The sequence below is a fragment of the Zootoca vivipara genome, chromosome 6 (assembly GCF_963506605.1).
Source record: "Zootoca vivipara chromosome 6, rZooViv1.1, whole genome shotgun sequence".
In the NCBI taxonomy this organism is placed as follows: Eukaryota; Metazoa; Chordata; class Lepidosauria; order Squamata; family Lacertidae; genus Zootoca; species Zootoca vivipara.
In genome coordinates, this window is record NC_083281.1 from 71277188 (window position 1) to 71297972 (window position 20785).

General features: G+C 40.3%; 1 protein-coding gene across 5 annotated transcripts in view; it reads left to right on the forward strand.

Annotated features, from left to right (window-relative positions):
• The window catches only part of DPY19L3 (dpy-19 like C-mannosyltransferase 3), a 47307-nt gene that overhangs the window by 18815 nt on the left and 7707 nt on the right, over nt 1–20785 (forward strand). For 4 of the 5 annotated variants that reach the window (XM_035119289.2, XM_035119292.2, XM_035119290.2 and 1 more), the window contains exons 9-18: nt 3889–4020; nt 5071–5172; nt 5966–6039; nt 6632–6790; nt 8362–8484; nt 9301–9412; nt 9966–10022; nt 13555–13637; nt 19056–19188; nt 20281–20439. In XM_035119289.2, coding sequence (XP_034975180.2) covers nt 3889–4020; nt 5071–5172; nt 5966–6039; nt 6632–6790; nt 8362–8484; nt 9301–9412; nt 9966–10022; nt 13555–13637; nt 19056–19188; nt 20281–20439 — 1134 coding nt within the window. The remainder of the gene's footprint in view (nt 1–3888; nt 4021–5070; nt 5173–5965; nt 6040–6631; nt 6791–8361; nt 8485–9300; nt 9413–9965; nt 10023–13554; nt 13638–19055; nt 19189–20280; nt 20440–20785) is intronic. The other variant, XM_035119293.2, reaches the window with a different exon arrangement.

The window sequence follows — 20785 nt, forward strand, 5'->3', positions numbered from 1 at the left end:
AAGTATTAAAAGGTGGAGAATGGATGACAGACTATTAGAAGACGAAACCTTTGTTGGAAAACTGAGGGAGTCGGTGAGGGAATTTTTCCAGCTTAATGTATCGCCAGAGGTAAATATAACATCTGTATGGGAGGCTAGTAAGGCCTATATCCGAGGATTATACATACAACAGAAAAGTAGATATAGGAGAGACAAGCAGGAAAAGATAGAAAAACTGAAATCTGAGATTGAGTTAACAGAAAAAGAATTGGGGAAAAATCCAAAAAATGCCAACATAAAAGTACAAATGAAAGTATTACAGAATAATTTAAAACAATTAGTGGATGAAGAAATAGAGAATAGAATTATATGGGCAAAACAAAGAACCTTTGAATTGGGAAGTAGATCCGGCAAACTATTGGCCTGGCAATTAAGGAAGAGACTGAGTCAGCAGCAAATTATTGCAATTAAGGATGGGGGAAAGCTTAAGACCAACCCAGAGGAAATACAAGATGGCTTTGTGAAATATTACAGTAAATTGTATAGAGGGGAAAACATTAATAATAAGAAATTAGAAGAATATTTAGATAAATTCACTGGATTTGGCATTAGCTTAGAAGAATTGGAGAATTTAAATAAACCAATTTCATATCAAGAAATTACAGATGAGATAAATAAACTTAAATTGGGGAAATCACCAGGCACGGATGGCCTAACAGGAAAACATTATAAAGTCTTACAAAATGAATTAAAAGAAGTGTATAAGGTAATGGTTGATGAAATTTTAGAGGGAAGAGAGTTTCCAAAATCGTGGCAAGATACATACATTACCCTGATACCTAAAGATATCGAGAGAAGAGAAGAAATAGGGAATTATAGGCCAATATCATTATTAAATATTGATTATAAAGTATTTACTGGAATTTTAGCCAACAGATTAAAAGGTGTATTAAATAAAGTAATAGGCAAAGAACAACAAGGCTTTCTACCCCAAAGGAAAATGTCTAGTAATATTAGAATCCTATTAGATATGTTCGAATATGTGGAATGGAACCCTAGCAAGAAGACAGCTTTCATATTCTTGGACGCCGAAAAGGCATTTGATAATCTGGCATGGGAATTCATGATAGGGGCGTTGAAGAAATTAGGAATTAAAGGAAGATTTATGGAGGGAATAAAGGCCATATATAGTAAACAGCTGGCGAGGTTGATCATTAATGGGGACATATCAAAAGAATTTGAAATTTCTAAGGGAACGCGGCAGGGATGCCCATTGTCCCCATTATTATTTATATGGGCACTGGAATTTCTAATAAAAGACATCCAAATGGATAGGAACCTCAAGGGCATATCGGTTGGGAGAAGTGAGTACAAATTGCGAGCTTTCGCCGATGATTTGATAATAATGTTGGAAGACCCTGTGGAGACCTTACCCAGATTAAAAAGTAAATTATTAGATTATGGCAAGGTAGCGGGCTTAAAAGTCAATAATCAAAAAACTAAATTGATGATCAAAAACATAAGAAAGGAAGAAGAAAGGGAAATACAAATGATTAGTGGGTGGGAGATAGTAAGGAAAATCAAATATTTGGGGATTACTATTTCCAATAATAAAGCAGATTTATTTGATAATAACTACGATAAAATTTGGAAGAAAATAAAAGAGGATTTAGAGCATTGGAAGGGACTGAATCTAACATTAGCAGGTAGGATTGCCGCAATTAAAATGATGATCTTACCTAAACTGATTTTTCTATTTCAAATGTTGCCGATAAAATTGAAAAAAGAAACATTCGAAACATGGAAAAGAGATTTAAATAACTTTATTTGGCAAGGAAAAAAGGCAAGAATACAATATAGGTTGCTAACAGACGCAAAAGAAAGAGGAGGTTTGGGAGTTCCGAATTTAAGACTGTATTATGCTGCATCTTGCCTGTGTTGGCTGAAAGACTGGTTCCTGTTGGATGATTTGGAGTTATTGAAATTGGAAGGCTTTAGAAATACTGGGGGCTGGCACGCATACCTATTAAAGGAAAAGAAAGGTGAATATACATCCTTCAAAAATCATATATTTAAAAAACCTCTGTTCGATATTTGGGAAGAATTCAGATGCTTACTAGAACCTAAAATACCGTGGTGGGCTTCACCTGTAGAAATGTCAGCAACAAGCAAAGAACCCAAAGGGAATAATTGGCCAACATATAAAGAATTAATTGAGAAAATAAACAACCAATATGAGCTAAAACCATACAACCAAATTGAGCAATATTGTCAAAGCTGGTTACATTACCTTCAAGTGCAATCGATCTTTAAAGAACACAAAGTAATTGGATTCGAGGAGGAAAGATCAAAATTACAAGAATTACTATTAGAAAATCAGGGGAGATCATTGGCGAAAATATACAAATTCTTGCTGGAATGGGAAATGAAAGATGAGATGGTAAAAGATGTAATGGTAAAATGGGCAAAAGATATAGGGAGGGTAATCTATGTTGAACAGTGGGAGAAATTATGGATTAAAGATATAAATTTCACAGCATGTATGACAATAAGGGAAAATATATGGAAAATGGTTTATAGGTATCATCTCACACCAGCAAAATTAGCTAAAATTTATAGAAACAACCAGGATAAATGTTGGAAATGTAAAGAGAAACTGGGTGATTTTTTTCATTGCTGGTGGAACTGCGATAGGATTAGCTCATATTGGTCAAAAATATACGAAGAAATGAAAAAAATGCTTAGGTTGACATTCGAGAAAAAACCTGAGATCTTGCTGCTGAGCATGATCCCAGAGGACATACCAAAAGATAGGAGGAATATACTTCTTTATTCGTGTGCGGCCGCTAGAATGCTGATCGCCCAAAATTGGAAAGGAGATAAGGTTCCAACTATTCAAGATTGGCATATAAAATTGACTGAATACATGACACTTGCAAAGCTAACCGCAACGATCAGAAGGATACCAAAACAAAAAATCAAAGATGAGTGGAAATATGTGGATGAATATTTTCATAAACAAAAAATAAGCACAAAATTAATGATATGTTTAGACTAAGAGACACAAGAGGATAGGAAACAAGGTGATGGGAGGAGAGAAAGGCAATTGATGTAAATAAAAGGAGAAGCTTAGTAAAATTTATTTATGTGAGGGAACCGATGATAAGTGTTGGGAAGTCAAAATTTTATCTTACTTTACACCTTTTCTATTTTTACTTTATCTACCTCTATTCTTTGTTTATTTCCCCTTCCTCCCCTTCCTCCCTTCCCTACCCCCCCGTCCCACCTTCCCGTACCTCTGACTTACCTGGATTCCCTTTCCTTGTTCGTTCTTCTTATGTTTGTTCTTCTTTCATTCTTATTCTTTCTCTTGTCCGGTTCCATATATTCTTGGCCCCCAGATCCAATTGTAAAGATTAAGTTTTGGGTTAGTGGGATTTTATGGCCGATTTTAGAATGCTACGATTGGAAAAGGCTGTTTATCTGTTATACGTATTTTCTGGTTTTGTAACTGGATTATATGTATTTTCTTTTGTATGTATTTTCTTTGTAATTTTGTAATTTTTAACAAGTAATAAAGGTTTTTCAAAATGAAAAAAAAAAAACAAAGTGCCATAAAAAATTTAACTTGGCATTGAGATATGGGAGTAGTAAAACTGTGTATCTTAAAGTACCTAACAACAATGTAAATCAATTTCATGCTTTTTGGGTTGTTTTATTTAATTTTTAACAAACAACCCCACAAAGATCTGCAGGCAAGCTCAGCTTTCCTGGTGGGTATTCTGCCCTCTCTGTCTTCTGGTGCCATTTTCTTCATTACAGGAGGGACTGGTGTGAGCATTGTGCAAGTTAGTTAATTCAAAAAAATGAAGCTGTGGCATGAACAATTTCTTATCATTATGTTTGTAGGTGACCTGGATCTACATAATACAAGTGGCTAGTTTGCTGCTTGTTTGCCTCCTACAGTTCTTTAATTCCATGATAGTGGGATCATTACTTATAAGCTTTAATTTGTCCACCTTGTTAGCAAGAAAACTCCAGGTATGTATTTATCATGGTTTAGTTTATTTTGTTAAAATAACATTTAAATAGGGTAAGCTGAAAAGTTGTCTGCTTTGCTACTTGGGCAATCTTCATAAAATTACACATAGTTAAATGCCTGCCACCTTTGATTAGCTGTATTAGGTATTAGGGGCCATGACTCATAAAGAGCAAGTCATGATCTCCACATCATTATAGGGAAATAGCCATGGTCAGATTGAAAGCAGAGTTGCTTTGGGACTGGAACTCCTTGTTCCTGCTGTTCAAATTGGCCAAACAGCACAGTGTTTTCTCACAGTTCAGCCTATGGAAATGTTAAAAGTTCCAATGGTGAATGCCCCAGTGGTGGCGCTCCTATCAGGCATCATACAGGTATTATCTAAGGACAATGACATGTCTCTTTAGGACATTGTGAAAAGATCAAAGGGGCACTGAATGGGTCCCATGAGGCCACTGCACTGGTTCTCTAGGCTGCTTCCACTGGTGCTCCTTTTCCCAGGACCTGCCTCCCAAGGCTGGAATAATTAATGCAAAACAAAGAGCTTAATGACAGAACCTTACATGGCTGCTAGGAGGAGATCTCTGCTCACATGAAAATTTCCATCTATATTCACAAGGCACTATGAAGCAGACATCTTCACCTCTTCAAGGAGAGCTTTTGTCAGGAGTAGGCTTCAGCATGTCCTCCCACAGAAATTTCAGCATTAAGCACCATGATTGGATTTACCCAACAGGTTAGCTAGGACATTATCACATCTGTAATGGATGCTTCTTTTACACCAAATTTTACGTACTCACTGTGGATTTTCTTTCTGGCTTGGAGTGAAGGAGGCATCTGAGCCACAGCCTGGTGAGCCAGTGGAACATTCATACAAACCATGCAGGATAGGACTTCTTTGAAGACTTTAAAATGCAAGTCCCTTGCCTTTTCTGGAGGGGTTAGCCTGTTAGTAATCAATGCTTCATTCACCCCAAACCAGAAAGAACATTCACTGTGAGTGCCCAGTGTTCCTTTGCAAACACTAAAATACCATTGCTTATATTTTCCAGAATAACCTGAAAACTGGTGGCTTCTTTAGCAGGCTTGGGAAGCTCTTCATTCATGTACTCTTAGTGTTATGCTTGACATTTCTTGTAAATAATTTTATTAAGGTGAGTAAATCCTTTTTTCCAATTGAATCTGTATAGTATCTTGTTCAATATGTATAACAGATTTACAGTGCAAGAGTATCTTTGTTCGCATATTATATGCATTGGTTTGTAAACTTAAATGGCTTTATGTGCAAATTCATAGTGAGTTTGTAAAGAAACGTTGTTTCTTATTTGTCTGTACAACAGATAAATTGAATTTAGCATTCCAAATGTGTTCTGCTTTTGCAAATGCTTTGCCTTTGCCTAATATTATATAGCTACACACACAAATGGAATATGTAGCTTTATATTTGGGATGCCTAAATATATAATGAACTTCAACTACATGCCCATGTCCTGCTTTCTCCTTTTCACATCCTTCCTCAGTCAGTTTAAACCAGGGGTGGGATACTGGATCTAGCCAGAGGCTGGATCTTAAACTTGCCCCCTCTCTGCACACCTACCTGTCAGTCACCTGATCTAATATGATGCTGGGCTATTTAAATTTCAACTCACAGGAACAATCACAGATTTAAACCACCTAACAAACAATGTTTAAACCAGGAATTGGGAACCTCTGGCCCACTGGTACTACAACACTAAGATTGGAGATGTGTCTCTGCTACTGCCTTTTCTGCTGCCTTTTTCTATCAGGGATCAAGCAGAGGTTTATAGCTGATCTCAGTGGTGTGGAATACAACTTTAAGAAAAACCAAAGTAAAAAAAAAAGTGGCACTTGTGAAATGTTGTGATGGGGATGGCAGAGTTGTCTTCACAACTAAAAGAAAGTAACTTTTATATTCTCTCTTCACAGAAAGTTCTTAATCTGGAGTCAGATGAACATATATTTAAATTTCTGAAGGCAAAGTTTGGATTTGGAGCAACAAGGTATGGTATTGTTCAGAGTTCAAAACAAAATTGTTTTCTTCTAGTTTTTTTTGGCATGGGAGGGACCCAAGTTTCTATTGGAGTATGTTTCCCTTTACTAGCCAACCTGTGCCGTAAGTGGAGGCTCTTCAGGTTGTCCCATTGGCAGGGATTGTGAGACACAGAATAGGGCTTTCTCTGTGATGCTGCCCAACAATAGAATACCCCATCCCTAAACGTTGGTTACCCTCTATGTTGATGGACTTCCAGCACAAAATACTTGTTCAATTTCACTTTTGGTGGTACTGAAACCAGGGTTTCGGAATTTGGAGGGCATTACGTCCACTGCTGTAGTTTAATCTGCATTTATTGCTTTGTTTGAAAAACCCAGGGATTTGTTTGAATGAAGGGCAGTTTATAAATGCAAAAAATAGCAATAAGGCAGTGTTTGCTCTTGCTTGTAAATTCTGAGTTGTAGTTACTGATCTTGCTTGAGCACTTTCTAACATGCAACTTTAGTACTAATTTTGTTAGATTTTTAAACACACACACACCAAAAAAAACACAAAATGCCAATAACTTTGCAATGTTGACTTGTCTTCCTTTTCTTTAGAGATTTTGATGCTAACCTGTACCTGTGTGAGGAAGCTTTTGGTCTCTTGCCTTTTAATACTTTCACAAGACTTTCGGGCACTTTAGTTTTCTATGCCTATGTATTTGTGCTCTTGGTGATGACCATAACATCTGCTGTGGTTGCTTTTCAAAATCTCAGGTATGTCTGTTTCTATATTGCAGGATTATGTTTTCAGTGCAGGGAGTCTTTTTCCTTTCTTGTTGATAAGAAGAGGAAGACATGAACAGCGTCATAGTTCAGCATCAGGGCATGCTTGCCTCAGATTTGAGCCAATTATCTAAGAGAGAATTGGTTTTCTGAACCCAAGATATATAACTGGCGGTGGCAGCCTCAATTTTTAGAATGATGTTTATATTGGCTAGTTCACTTGCTAAAGCATGCCACTGTAGCAAGGCTTGGTTACTAGAGTTAATAAGGCCTAGTTTCTAGTGTGGCAGTGAACTTGTGTCTTTGCTATACTACTTAAGCGGACAGATGCCCATCACATAACAAAATATTCTTCCATACACACATCCTTCTAATGAAACATTGCATGTTAGAGAGAACATAGCCTTATACTGAGCTAGACCATTGATCCATCAAACTCGTTGCCTCTCCCCTGACTGGCAGCAGCTCTCGGTGGAATTTATGCTGAAAGCAAACAACAACTTTAATGACCAGGAAAATAGAGCATTCTTGCTTTCAACCTCCTAGGCCACTTTGGGATATTTTGCAATGGTATGCAGATGTTGGTCACTATCTGTGGATTTATTCATTTGACCTTTGTTACAAAAGTGATTCACTTGGGCAGGGGAAAATCTACTGGAACCCAAGTAAAAATGACCAAGTAAATGGAGATAGGTCCTGTATACCTGAAGGAGCGCCTCCACCCCCCTCCCCAATCGTTCAGCCCAGACACTGAGATCCAACGCTGAGGGCCTTCTGGCAGTTCCTTCATTGCGAGAAGTGAGGTTACAGGGAACCAGACAAAAGGCCTTCTCGGTAGTGGCACCTGCCCTGTGGAACGCCCTTCCATCAAATGTCAAGGAAATAAGCAGCTATCCTATTTTTGAAAGACATCTGAAGGCAGCCCTGTTTAAGAAAGCTTTTAATATTTAATGCTGTACTGTTTTAATACTCAATTGGAAGCCGCCCAGAGTGGCTGGGGAGACTCAATCAGATGGGCAGGGTACAAATAAATTATTATTATTATTATTATTATTATTATTATTATTATTATTATTATTGATAGATAGAAGAGAAGGTGGCTCTGTAGAACTGGATTCTCATCTGGGAAACTTTTATCAGCTTTATCCCAACACTTGCTAATTCCTAGTAGCAGCTGAGACCAGTATTTTGTGCAAAACCAGGGGAGTACTCCTAACTGCAAATTTGGTATTAACTGTCAACTGTCTGTTTCCAACCCACCCATCCCCCGAACATTTATGCGTCAGCATTTGAAGTATTATGATGTGCAAATAAAATTATTTTTCATATTTATTTCACTCATGTTCCACTGTTTGCCAGTCCAGCTTGAAAGCAGAAAATCTTGCACAGGGGAATATTTAAAGCACTCGGCAAGCATGAAAAATCTATTAGTATTGCTTTAGAATGTTTTCTTTTTCCCTGGAACCAGGAGTTTCCTTTGAACTGCATACAAATGTCCTGTTTTAGAATAACGTATTGCTAATGTAACTGTGCTCCTTTTCTTTTGTTTCCCTTTCACTCAGTGGCTCTGTGAACAACAAACCTGCGGATAAACTGCAAAAGTGCATAACTCTGCTGAAACCAGGTGTTGCTTACAATTTAGTGCACACCATTCTGTTTGGATTGCTGGCTTTGAGCACAATGAGGTACCCTTTATCTGACACATCATAGATATTGGGCACTGGATATTACATGTGGAGTATAAAGTAACATATAAAATAGACTATAAATTCCTATTCTGTCTGTTTACCTTACTTTTTTCATAACATATGTCCCAGTTATGAAATAAAATTGCCCTATGGAAACTGCACTCAAACTAGGATACAGAGGGATTTTACTTCCAGCTCTATTTGATGAGCTGCCAGAACTGATTTTCAAAAAATTTATCTTTGTAGGTGCTTTAAGATACTGAATATTCTAGAAGTAAAATAAAGTTATTTTTTAAGTTTGTATGCTATTATAGATTACGTTATCTATATACCAGGGGTCCCCAGACTTTCTGCGCGGCGGGCCGGTGCCCGCCGCGCCGACCGCGCAGTGGGCCGGAGGGCAGGGGAGTGCGCGCGCAGCGGGCCGGAGGGCGGGGGAGTGCGCGCCCGTGCGCATGCGCACACGCACACGGGCGGGGAAAAATCGCCAAAAATCGCTTGTGCGCATGCGTATGGGCCTCCCCCGACCCGGAAGTGCACCAGAAATGACCTCTTCCGGGTCGGGAGAGGCCCATACGCATGCGCACAAAGGATTTTCGGCGATTTTTTGCCGATTTTTTAGATCGTCGCTGCGCCGCGCGCTGTGAGAGCGGGCGGCGGCAGCGGGCGGCGGGAGTCGTCGCGGGCCGGATTGGAAGGCCGATTGGGCCGCATCCGGCCCGGGGGCCGTAGTTTGGGGACCCCTGCTATATACTATTATTGTTCAGCTTGCCTCCACATACTGCATTTTCTTTCTTTCTTTTCATCTTGCAGGATGAAATATCTTTGGACATCCCACATATGTGTGTTTGCAGCTTCTGGTCTGTGCAGTAGTGACATGTGGGGGCTGATCTTGAGATTTGTCCATCTTTACACACCACAAAGGGTTAGTCAGAGCTGTTACATGCTATTGCTTTGCTTGTTTTCATTGATGTGTGAAAAATCCAGTTCTTTCAGGGGTAGCCTGAGGTGAACCACCACACGCTTAAAACAGATTTGCAGTACGAGGGAGGGAAAGTGTTTAGATTTATATACAGTTTAATCTGGAATTCAGGGTGCATTTTGGGAGTGTAACTTACTAAAGGAATTCTATTTAAGTCCACTAGATGGTGATGTTGCAGAAGCTATGGAATGCATTTTTTTAAAAAAAAAACATAACTCTTTTCATGAAAAATCAAAGCGACAACAGTATATAATTTTTCACATATAGCCCAATACAATATTTTGCGCTTCACAGAAGCTAAATTAATACACGGTATTTTGTTAAAGTTCTTAATGGAATGACTTTTAGAGACGGAAATTGCTAATGCAAAGAGGCTCTTCGACCTAAAAATGCAATTTGTGAAGCAGATCCTGTTGTCTTTGTTCTCAGAATTTGTTGATCATTCATTGACGGTGTTTTATTTCAGTAAATGTAATTGTTGTTGTTTTCTGCCTAGGTTTCTGTGATTAGATATCTGACACCAGTACTCATATTACTGTATCTTTGTTACAAGGTAGGGCTCTTTGTTAGTCTGTATCTTTCTTATAAGAAAAATTACTTTTAGAAAATAAGGAAAATTTCTCAGCCACTGTCAGAGGCGCCTGCTTTTACTCTTGAGTAGAGACGCTCCACTCCGTCTTGTCTTTCAGAGTTTTATTGTGCATATTATTTACAATGCAAAGATATAAGCAAACATGACTGCCTAGTCCGAGTCAGAACCCCGCAATGGCTTCTTCCGGGTTCTTGCCCAGCATAAAAGCCTGGGCACCCCAAAGTGCCACCCCCTGGCCCTACGGGTGGGCGCGCGCCTCAATTCGGGCGTCGGAGGGAACGGTCTCCTTTCTGGGGGCCTTGTGTCCGACATCTCTCCAGACTCCTCTTCCCCTGGCCCTCTCTCATAGCGGAGCTGAGGCGATACCTGACAGAGCCCTCTCTCCTCCCCGCTCACTTCCTCATTCCTTTCTCCTGACTCGCTGCTCATGCTGACGCTGGGCGAGGAGCTTGTTAGGATGACAGGCGGCGGCTCTCTGTATGGTGTCCCCCTGACAGCCACTAAGGGCCATTTCTCCCTATTACATTTGTCCATGAGAGATATACTGCCATGCAGAGAAAGGTCACAGTGAACCAATGGTATGCACAGAGGTAAACTCCATGATCCAGAGACGGCTACCAGTTTGCCATGTGTCTGCTCACATTAACTTTCCTTCACACTGTCAGGTACAGGCTAGTTTCCCACAGGCATCTGGTTGGCCACTTTGAGAACAGGATGCTGGACTAGGTGGCCATTGCCCTGATCCAGCCGGCTATTCTTATGTTCTTACCCATGTACATGAGAATATCATTTATGTGAATTATATTACACTAGGAATATTTTCCCCTCATCTCATATATCAGGAAATCAAACCACCCATCATCTCCCTGATTTCTCTGCTGAGATTTTTTTTAAATATATGAAGTCACACTTCCTTATACAATAATTTCTGTCAATGAAGACATAACCTGAAAAAGAGCTGTGAAAATAATAGTATTTATAACCAACCTGACTCTCTAGCTGAATGGGGTTTTCTTTACGCCTGTGAAAGGAGACCTGTGATAATATATTCTGTATCAATACAAGTTGGTCCAGTTAAACTCTGTCACCTCTTTTGAACAGTACAAGTTACACTTTCACAAAAATGAAACTGAAAACCACATTCTATTGACATCATAAAATGTGCCACCTTTATGAGCTTTACCTGGGCCCAGAGATTGGTCCCAAGGACCTGCACTCTGGCTTGCTGCAAAGAACCATCAGATTGCCAGGTACCATGGATAGGGCGCTTTCAGTGGTGGACCCACGTATTTGCAAGTTCCCCCCCCCCCCAAGGTTCATTTAGAGTGGACCCTCATCGGTGGTTTTTAAGTACAATGGTACCTCGGGTTACAGATGCTTCAGGTTACAGAGACTCCACTAACCCAGAAATAGTACCTCGGGGTAAGAACTTTGCTTCAAGATGAGGACAGAAATCGTGCGGCGGCAGTGGAAAGCCCCATTAGCTAAAGTGGTACCTCAGGTTAAGAACAGTTTCAGGTTAAGAACGGATTAAGTTCTTAACCCAAGGTACCACTATACCACTTTTTAAAAACTCAGCCTTTTATCCTTATTTGATGTTGTTTCATTTGCTCCTGTTTTAGTTGTTTGATATGTTGTATTTATTAATTGCTGTAAGCAATTTTGCCCCAAAGACAACTTCTCCAGTCAGACTGCCCCCTCTCCTCACTCCAGGCCATCTTTCCATTTTATGTCATTTATTAGTTTTAGTATTTTAAAATTGTAAATCTCCTTGTGTGCTTTGGTGGGAAGGTAGTATATAAATACAACACACACACACACACACACACACACACACACACACACACACAGGATACAAATACATTCAATAAATAAATCTCATTGCTATCATTGGATAAATATTTACACGGATAATTAAACATATAACTTACATTCTGCAAGAATTGTTTTGTTTTCTGAACCTGTAGTTTTTTTCAATCCTGAGTTGAAAGGCTCATTACAAATATACTCTGTTTGCTACATATGAGCCATTTTTAAAGCAACAAATGTTCACTGTAGTAATCTTTACTGATTGGTGTTTTAGTTCACTACACTTTTAAAAATAGAAACTGCTGCAAGATGTGTCTTTTTTTATTTTTAGCTCTCGCTTGAAAGCAAATGGTGGCACATACCAACTTTTATGCATAGATCTCTAAAGATTATGTCATGCAGCACCAGGCTTCATACTGGCTGATGAATGCAAAGGTTGCCCTCTCTCTTCTCAATAAGCAGACCAACTAGTGCTGTCAGCTCTGACAGCCTTAATCAGCTCTGCTGGGGGAGACAGAAGGGTATGCCTCAATTTAGTCCTACCCAGACCCCTTCCAACTGGTGATCAAATCTGACCAGCTCAGTCATCTTTTTATGCACATCAAAGCAGCGTGCGTAGAACCTGGGGCACTGGGTGCCCTTTCTGCCACCTGCCTGTGGGTTCCCCTCTGCTTCACCTTCCCATAGAGGCAGAGGCAGAAGGCCGCTCAAATCATCAAAACCTCTCTCTACACTCCCTGAATCCCCTCCAGTTTTTGCACAAGCAATTCCAGTCAGTTATGTCCTGAAACTTTTCGTAAGTAGCATGATGTTTTCAGTAACTAGGTTGAACTATCTTCTGTGGATACATTTTTTTTCTTAAGCAAAATATGCATTAGCTTCCCTCCTCCCAAACCTGTGGTGGTTTTTGGGAGGGATTATAACCTAATCTCGAATAAGCTAATGAAAGCTTCTTTAGAGACATGTGGTTGCTGTAAGTCCAGATACATTGCTTGAAATATTTATTTGTTCAACTTCAACTGTGGCTTAACCCTTTCCCTGCTCCCTTTTCTCCTACTCCCATACAAGAACGCATCCCAACCATCTCCTTTTCTCTGTGTGACATTCTGGACATGCTTTTGCCCTTGCAAACCCACATCTGGAACCCCACAGGGAGAAACATGGCTTCTGGGGGTGAAAAGCGACAGGCAAGGAAGTGGGTGAAACATCCCCCACTGACCTCTTGCCATCATGCTTTCCATGAACAAAGCAGCCAGGGGGGGGGAGGTTTCAAAATTAGTTCATTTTTTGGGGTGGGGGGTTGTCCTGTCACTTGCTGTCATGGGAAATCACTTTTCCTTCAAGTGGCTAGTGATTTGTGAGATCTGTTTTTGGACACAATGAACAGAACAGCATCTTCACCTGCAGTACATCTTGCTGCAGCCTCCCAGCTTACTGTTCTATGTGTAGGCCTGCTTTAGTCCATACCGTTCCCATTTGTAATGTTTTAAAACACAAGGCAGCTGCTGCTGAGCAGAGCAAAATACCTGCTTCTTCCTATGACTGGGACGTCAGAAAGGTTTTCCCACTCATGCTCCAAAAGCAGCCATTTCTAACTGCTACAGAATTGAGCTCCATCCCAGTATTTGACATGTGGATTATTCTCTGTACTCCCCCCCTCCCCCCCGTGTGGTTTTTCTTCTAGTTCTGGCCTGGTGTGATGGCTGAGCTATCGGAGCTGAGGGAATTCTATGACCCAGACACAGTGGAGCTGATGAACTGGATTAAGTAAGAGGATTTTTACTTTATTTAAATTAGACGCTCTTTAGAGTTAGCTGATGTTCTTAGTGTTGCTGCTCTCTGGTTCCATCAGTGACCTATATTGACCAATTCCAGAAAGCAGACAACATAACATGGAGAAGCTTTTGGCCTGTGGTTAGTGATTTCGTTGCAATCGCTGTGCACAATTCCTCTTGACTGCAGCAACTTCTTACAGGTTTTGGCTAGAACGTAGATGGCCAGCTTCATCATCATGGGCGGCTGGAATCTCCCAGGCAAGGTGCTTGGAGGCTTGAACCTACACATGCCACTGCATGGTAGCAACTGTCTCAAGATCCTTCCCAGATGGGTCAAGCCCTACTCATCTCTTGCCCTCCACAACTAAACAACATGGTAGGCACCACTCCCAGTACAAAGAAAAGATACTACAGAGGATTTTCACAGGTGCTTAAGTGATGTGTCCTCTTTTTCTGAAATGAGGCCTCTGGAGTCCTCTCACTGTGTGCTGGGAGGAAGTACCTAACATGTTATTCAGCTTGGGTGGGGTGGGGAGCTGTACCCATTCCAGCAAAGCTTCCTGGAGTTGATGCCATTATGGAGCATCAGAATGGGGTGGGGGGGGGAGGCTTCAGCCCACCTGCACTTTGGCTTGGAGAGTCCAGTCCTTCCCCCACCCCACCCCAACTGCTATGTTGGAAATGGCCCCCAACATGGCACCAGATATAGGCATTTAGAGACCACAAGATATGACTGGATGTGACCTGTGGGCCTCCTGCTTTGTTTATCCTTGACCTGTAGTTTCCTCTATAAAAAGTGGTGCTGCGGGGATGGAAGACTTTGTCAGTTAGCGGGATATGTTTGCCTCTTACAGCACTGCATTGCTGCTTCTTTTTTTACCTTTTTTCTTTTTTGGGGTAGGGTTAACAGACAGTGTAATTATTCATGAGTAAATAGGTAATATAAATCTTCACCACCATTGTGAATGCAGACCAAAGTCATCTCCATCCCTTTGCTACCATATTGACATGTTCTCATGACTAATGTTCACCAGCCAGGGGTCTTTAGTACCACTTCTGTATTAAGAGATGCTAAATGTTTGATAGCCCTGGTCTCTGGAGTACAATATGCAGTGTTTTATATATAGATTTATACATAAAATATACATGGGGCTTTGGTTTCAGCCACAAACTGGATTTGACTGGTTGCAATGAGAGCAATTTTTCACACAAGCCCAGAGCAGAGAATACTAAACTGCTGCTTATCCTCTTTTCCTTTTAAATCATGACAGACACTTTTTTTGTTGTTTGCTACTTGGAATTTATTGTGTCAAAGAGCGAATGTTATGCACGTAAGGAGAAGTTAATTACTTTTGCATTAACAGCAGTCGACAACCAATTTATGCCTTGCACCTGAAACTGGGACTGATATGTTCTTGCCTTGTAAGCTCTTGTGTCAGAAATGATTCAGTCATTATTCATTTGGCCCCTTTAAAAGTTCAGCTGAACTTCATCTCATTCAAGGTTTTCTGCATAGGATAACTTTTTTTGGTTTTGTTTTGGATTGCAGTTTTCTACCTCAGAAAGGTTTTGAAAGCCAAATTTATCATTACAGACCATCAGGCTTTCTTAAGAATGTGTTTATCTGAAAGGGAGCACACTATTCAGTATACACAGTGAATTGTGCTGCATGCTGTACATCATGTGGTTTTATTCCCGTTCTTGTACAGTAGTGGACTGGAGCCTAAGGGCCCTTCACCACCTTGCTTCCATATTCCATTCTCCTTTACCTCCCAGTTCATGCTTTAACTGTCAGTTTTTTCCCCCCCCCTCTCCCTCTCTCTCTCTGTGTGTGTGTATTGCGGATGTTTTGCACAACACTGCTTTTGCACAAAACCTCTGCATTAAAAACTTAAATAAAACAATTAAAAGATTGATTTATGATCCGCACATGTGCCTTCATTCCCAATTCATGTTTGGCTGTGGATTACTGTTTGTCTTTTTAAATTATTGTTTTTATGCAGAGGTTTTGTGCAAGAGCAGTCTTGCCAAACCTTCATATTAAAAAACATAAAAACAAATAAGAGGTTTATTTATGTTCTGCAAACGTGCCCCCAGTGTGCAGCAATTGGAAATAAGCATCATTTTGTCCAATGAAGGAACAAATGTACCTGCTGGTTCTTCCCGAGGGGACAGTTTTATTTTTAATACAACTGTTTTGTGCAAGTGCAGTTTTGCCCAAAACAGCTGCTTTTTTAAAGGGGAAATGTAGCACAAAGGTGCCTTCAGCATCAATCAGAAGAAGCAGGTGTATGCTGCATCCTTTCGTTTGGGCTAATGGAACTAAAATGGATAGGTTGTGCTCTGATGAGGAACAAAGTAGGGGTGTGTAGCAGTGGGCAGCACTCAGTCAAACATCTAACCCCCATACTTTTCTAAAAAGTACTTCCTGGTATCTTCCTGTTCTTTGTTACTTTACTCCTTGAAGCTGCATAAGCGGCCATCCTAATTCTCTAGAAGTCTCAAAGTTCTGACATTTCCAATACTGCATTTAGAAGTGTCTTGTAGATACATTATTTGCAGCACTAAGCTCTAAAGTGGAGGAGCTCAAAATGTGCATAAAATGTTCATAATTTATCTCTTCTGATTTGACCATCAAATAAATCTTCCTCTTTAAGCATGACTTTTTGCTTTGAATTTTCCTGGAATCTTAAGCAGGGCTCTTTCCACCCACCTTCCTCCAAAATCGTACATGGAGCCCTGTAATTCCCATTAAAGCTTTCTGTTGTGAATGAGTTATTTTGTAGTAATCCTATAATTCTTAAAAGTGTAGATAAAGCAGAGGTTCCCATTTTGTATTATAGTGCTCAGTTTACCCCATTAGTTCAGCAGTAATTAACTTGTTGAAGCTTAGAGCTTCAAAAATAAATGAGATTATTTGTTCAAAATGCCATCAGGTCCGCTTGGAATGACATTTAAATTACATAATGTAAATCAGTTTGACCTGTAAGTCCTTGTCATTATTTAGTGACATTTCTTGCAGAATAAATTGTTTGCAGGTTGGGCAGCCTGGTTATGGAGCTTGGCAGAAACCTATAAAAACAAATTATCCTTTCATTTTATACATCATTTGTTCAGACATTTGTAAAAATTGCTTCGTTTTTCCATAATGGAAAAGTGTCATTTGGGCCTTTGAAGACATTAGCTGTGTAAGATTCAGGCTGAGCTTTTTAGCAGCTGCATTGGGCAATAAGCAGAGGAATTCGGTGTTCCTCTTTGCAATATGCCTAAGACCATGCTGGCTAATTGTCCCCCTCTTGTGGTCATTCCCTGGGAGAATTACCAGTACTCTACATTTCTGCCACTTACTGTTTTTGTAGTAAATGCAACCATTAAAGAGATCCAAGGGAAGAAGCACAGGTGAATACTGACTCCTCTTTTCTTCCACCCCAGTCGAATTTGTAGACCTCATCTCATTTTCAAAATGCTGGTGAAATTGCCACCAGTGGAGCCATGGGAGAATTTGACAGATCAGGAAGAATGTGCCCGGCTCTGGATAGAACTAGGCAAAACCTGACAGGGGTCATGGTTGATGACTGGCAGAGTCAGAAGTCAGCTGGGAAGTGCTGGTTCCCACATAGAATTGACTTTTACTGCTTGGACCAGTAAAACATTGGCAGTTTGGTGACCCTAATTGCTTAGGTCATCAGCCGAGGTCCTGCTCTGGGTGTCTCTGCCTTCAGAGGTTAGGTCTTCTCAGTGGTGATGCCTTTCTGATCTCATCACTGTTAACCTTGTTAGGCATCAAATTGTTGCTGTTTTCCTGGGGTTTTTCTTGAACGATGCCCGTCTTTTGCTGTTTATTGCTGCTGGCTATTTAATTTGATTATGCTTAGTTTTGTGATTCAGTTTCATTATTTGTTGCATTAAGAGTTCTTTAAGCAAGGTGGAAAGATTATAAATTAAATAATTAAATTATTTTTTTAAAGTCCCAGAATACTTACCATGGATGAGGTCCCACATCTCTCATATTGCAAGAGACATAGGAAGTGCATGGGTCGACCTAAGGGTCCTCTTTCAATCTGACTTTTCAACGGGTGCTGCATTGGCCCTTGGCAGAGTTTCTTCCAGCTCAGATGGTTGAGGTCTCAGCTTGAGACCTGTCTGGAATTCATCTCCCAACTTGGGCTAATGGAGAGAGATGATTACGCACACGCATAACATTAAGTTCTTCTGCCGATTCATATGCTGAGACCACCTCGCTTCATGGTATTTGTGACTTTGAATATTTTAAATGTAATTATAAAATATTAAACCAGAGCAAAGAGATTTTTCAAAAGAAGCTGGCTTTAGAAGTCAAAGAGAAATTGTGACAGTTTTCTTTTTTCATCAAAAGTTTAAATGGCTTGCTAAAAAATATTAACTCTGCTGTCTGTATATGAGATTCACTTGGCCTTGTAAGAAGTTTTAAAGCAGCCCTGTGGTATGTCTTGCATCGTTGCTACAAGTTTTCTCCTTTGGGGCTAAAGCAAACATTTATGGTTGTCTCTTAACATATTTAAAGTTTGATCAGATAATTCAATGGAAAATTAAGTGAGAGCTTAAATAATGTGCAATAACTTCGGCAGGTACACACAGTTAAGTGTAGAGAAATCTTCATGTTGGCAGCTTTCCAGCTTTCTTGAAATGATCTCTTCTCTTTGTTAAATTGTATACCTTCAATCAGGTACAGTATCCGCAATAACAACATTGGCATCCTTTTTCTATTGTTACTTATGGCTGCAATCTGAAGTGGGCTTTTACTAGGATGGTTGACCTAACTCTTACCTGCATGGACTGTTGCCTTAATTCTTAAGCCTATCCTAAAACCCCAAAATGAGGGCTGGTCAAAAGACATGGGGCTTGAGGGAGTTGCAGGGGCAAATAAGTGTGTGTGTAGAGATGGTCCCCTCTAGAGCCCCACAAGTCCTAAGTCTGCCTCCAATGGGGACAAAATCTGCAACTTTGGGTGTGTAATTGCCAACTCTCAGTCCTTGGTTGCTTCTTCATCTTTCACTCCAGTTGCAAAGAGAGTTGCCAGATAAAACCCACTAAAGTGATATTCCCTCCCTCAGTCTCGGAGGCACTTGCTTGAGAAAGCTATTCAGGTCCTTTTGAAAAGGACTGGGGTTTTTACATTCCTTGTCTCTCTTTCTTTAACTAGATCAGCACACGGACACGGACACACACACACACAAATCACATTAATTGTCTACGAACTAATTAATTAAAAACAAAATTAATTATTGTAACCAAATGTAGCTGTTTTGCAAGCAGAAGTGAGGATATAGGAATTTATCTTGCCTATATTATGAAGTACAGTATACAGTTTAACCTTTAGCTATACAGTTATACCAATATGATAGTAAAATCTTTCTTAATATTTGCCCAGGTCTAACACCCCCAAGAAGTCAGTGATTGCTGGAAGCATGCAGCTCTTAGCAGGCGTCAAGCTGTGTACAGGAAGGATTTTAACAAATCACCCCCACTATGAGGACAAGAGCCTGAGAGAAAGAACAAAACAGGTAAGGGAGACCTTCTCATCAGGTCCTTACAGCTGAGCCATTGGTCAGGCCTGGCATAAATTTATTAATGGGTGTAGCTAAAGGAAGCTCCATTATCTCCCACCGACACCTGCCCAAGTCAAACATATATTGCAAGGCACTCGGCAGTGATTAAAACAAAATCAGTATTAACAAAACTGTTCTCTGAGGGAACAGATGCACTGTTTGGGGGTTCTCCTTGATCCACCATTGTCACATAAGGCCCAACTTGTAAACAACAACAGCTGCACCTGGACCTAACATAATCTGGTATTGAGAACCTCAAGACTTAATTACTGAGTGTGTTCTATGCAGTGCTGCCATTAGGTCTGGTCTGGAAACTATAGCTGGTGCTAGACTGCTAAGTTTGACATCCCATCCCAAACACAAACTTGATGCTGAGCCAAATATAAGGTACTGCTGGTAACTTACCTAGCATTCTAGTAGAGAGTGTTTCCTTCCTTTATATTTCAGAAGTTGTGCATTCAGATTCTTTGGTCTTTTTCTTGTACCCATTTCTTATCCATAACTCTGTTTTAGTCAATGCAAAAGAGCCATTCTAAGCCAGACAAAAGATCCATCTTGCCCAGTGTCTTGTTTCCCACAATGATGAGCAGGGTGCTTCCAGGAAGTTCACAAGCAGCCATGGAGGCTGCAAGCCAGTTGCCTGCCATCAAGCCATATTCCATGGTATACTTTCTCTGAATACAGAGGGCCCCATCATGACTAATTGATAGACTTCTTCATGAACTTGTCTTTTAAAGCCATCTAAGCCAGTGACTGTTACCATATCTTGGCACAGTGAATTTGATACTTCAATTTTGTGTTGCATGAGGAGTTACTTCCTTTTGTGTGTCCTGGAATATACCTCCATCCAATTTCAGTGGATGACCCTGAACTCTAGTATTATGGGACAGGTGCAGGGGACTGTCAAATATTTCCATGTTATTTCATAAATCTCTGTCTTGTGCCCCTCTTGAGTAGTCTTTCCCCCCCCCCCCAACTTCGAGTAATAAAGAAATGGCGGAAATGGGGTTGGGAATCACAATTCTAATTAAATTACACTGTTTCTAGGTTTATCAAGTGTATGCAAAAAGATCTCCTGAAGAAGTCCACAGGATCCTCAGATCTTTTGGGACTGACTTTGTGATCTTGGAGGACAGTATTTGTTATGAAAGAAGACACAGCAGGGGCTGTCGACTGCGTGATCTTCTGGACATAGCAAATGGCCATGTAAGTACTGGAGCCTGCCTTCCTATTTGCATTACAGTATTTGAAGAAAACTCTGGCACAGGATCATCTCTCCCTGTAACATCCTGTGGCTTTGTAGCCAACACGGTACACTCCAGATGTTGTTAGACTCAAACTCCCATCAGCCACAAACAGCCTGGCAAATGGTTAGGGATGATGGGAGTTGTACCAACAGTAACTGGATGGTGTCTTGATTGGCTGTCTTGGCTTAAATACACAGCCAACATAGTGTGAAATTTGCTATGAACCAGACAGCAGGGCTATTATGTCACTGGGAAGTCTAGCATTTATGTTCTGTTTGGAGTTTATAAAGAAGGCTGCAATCCTA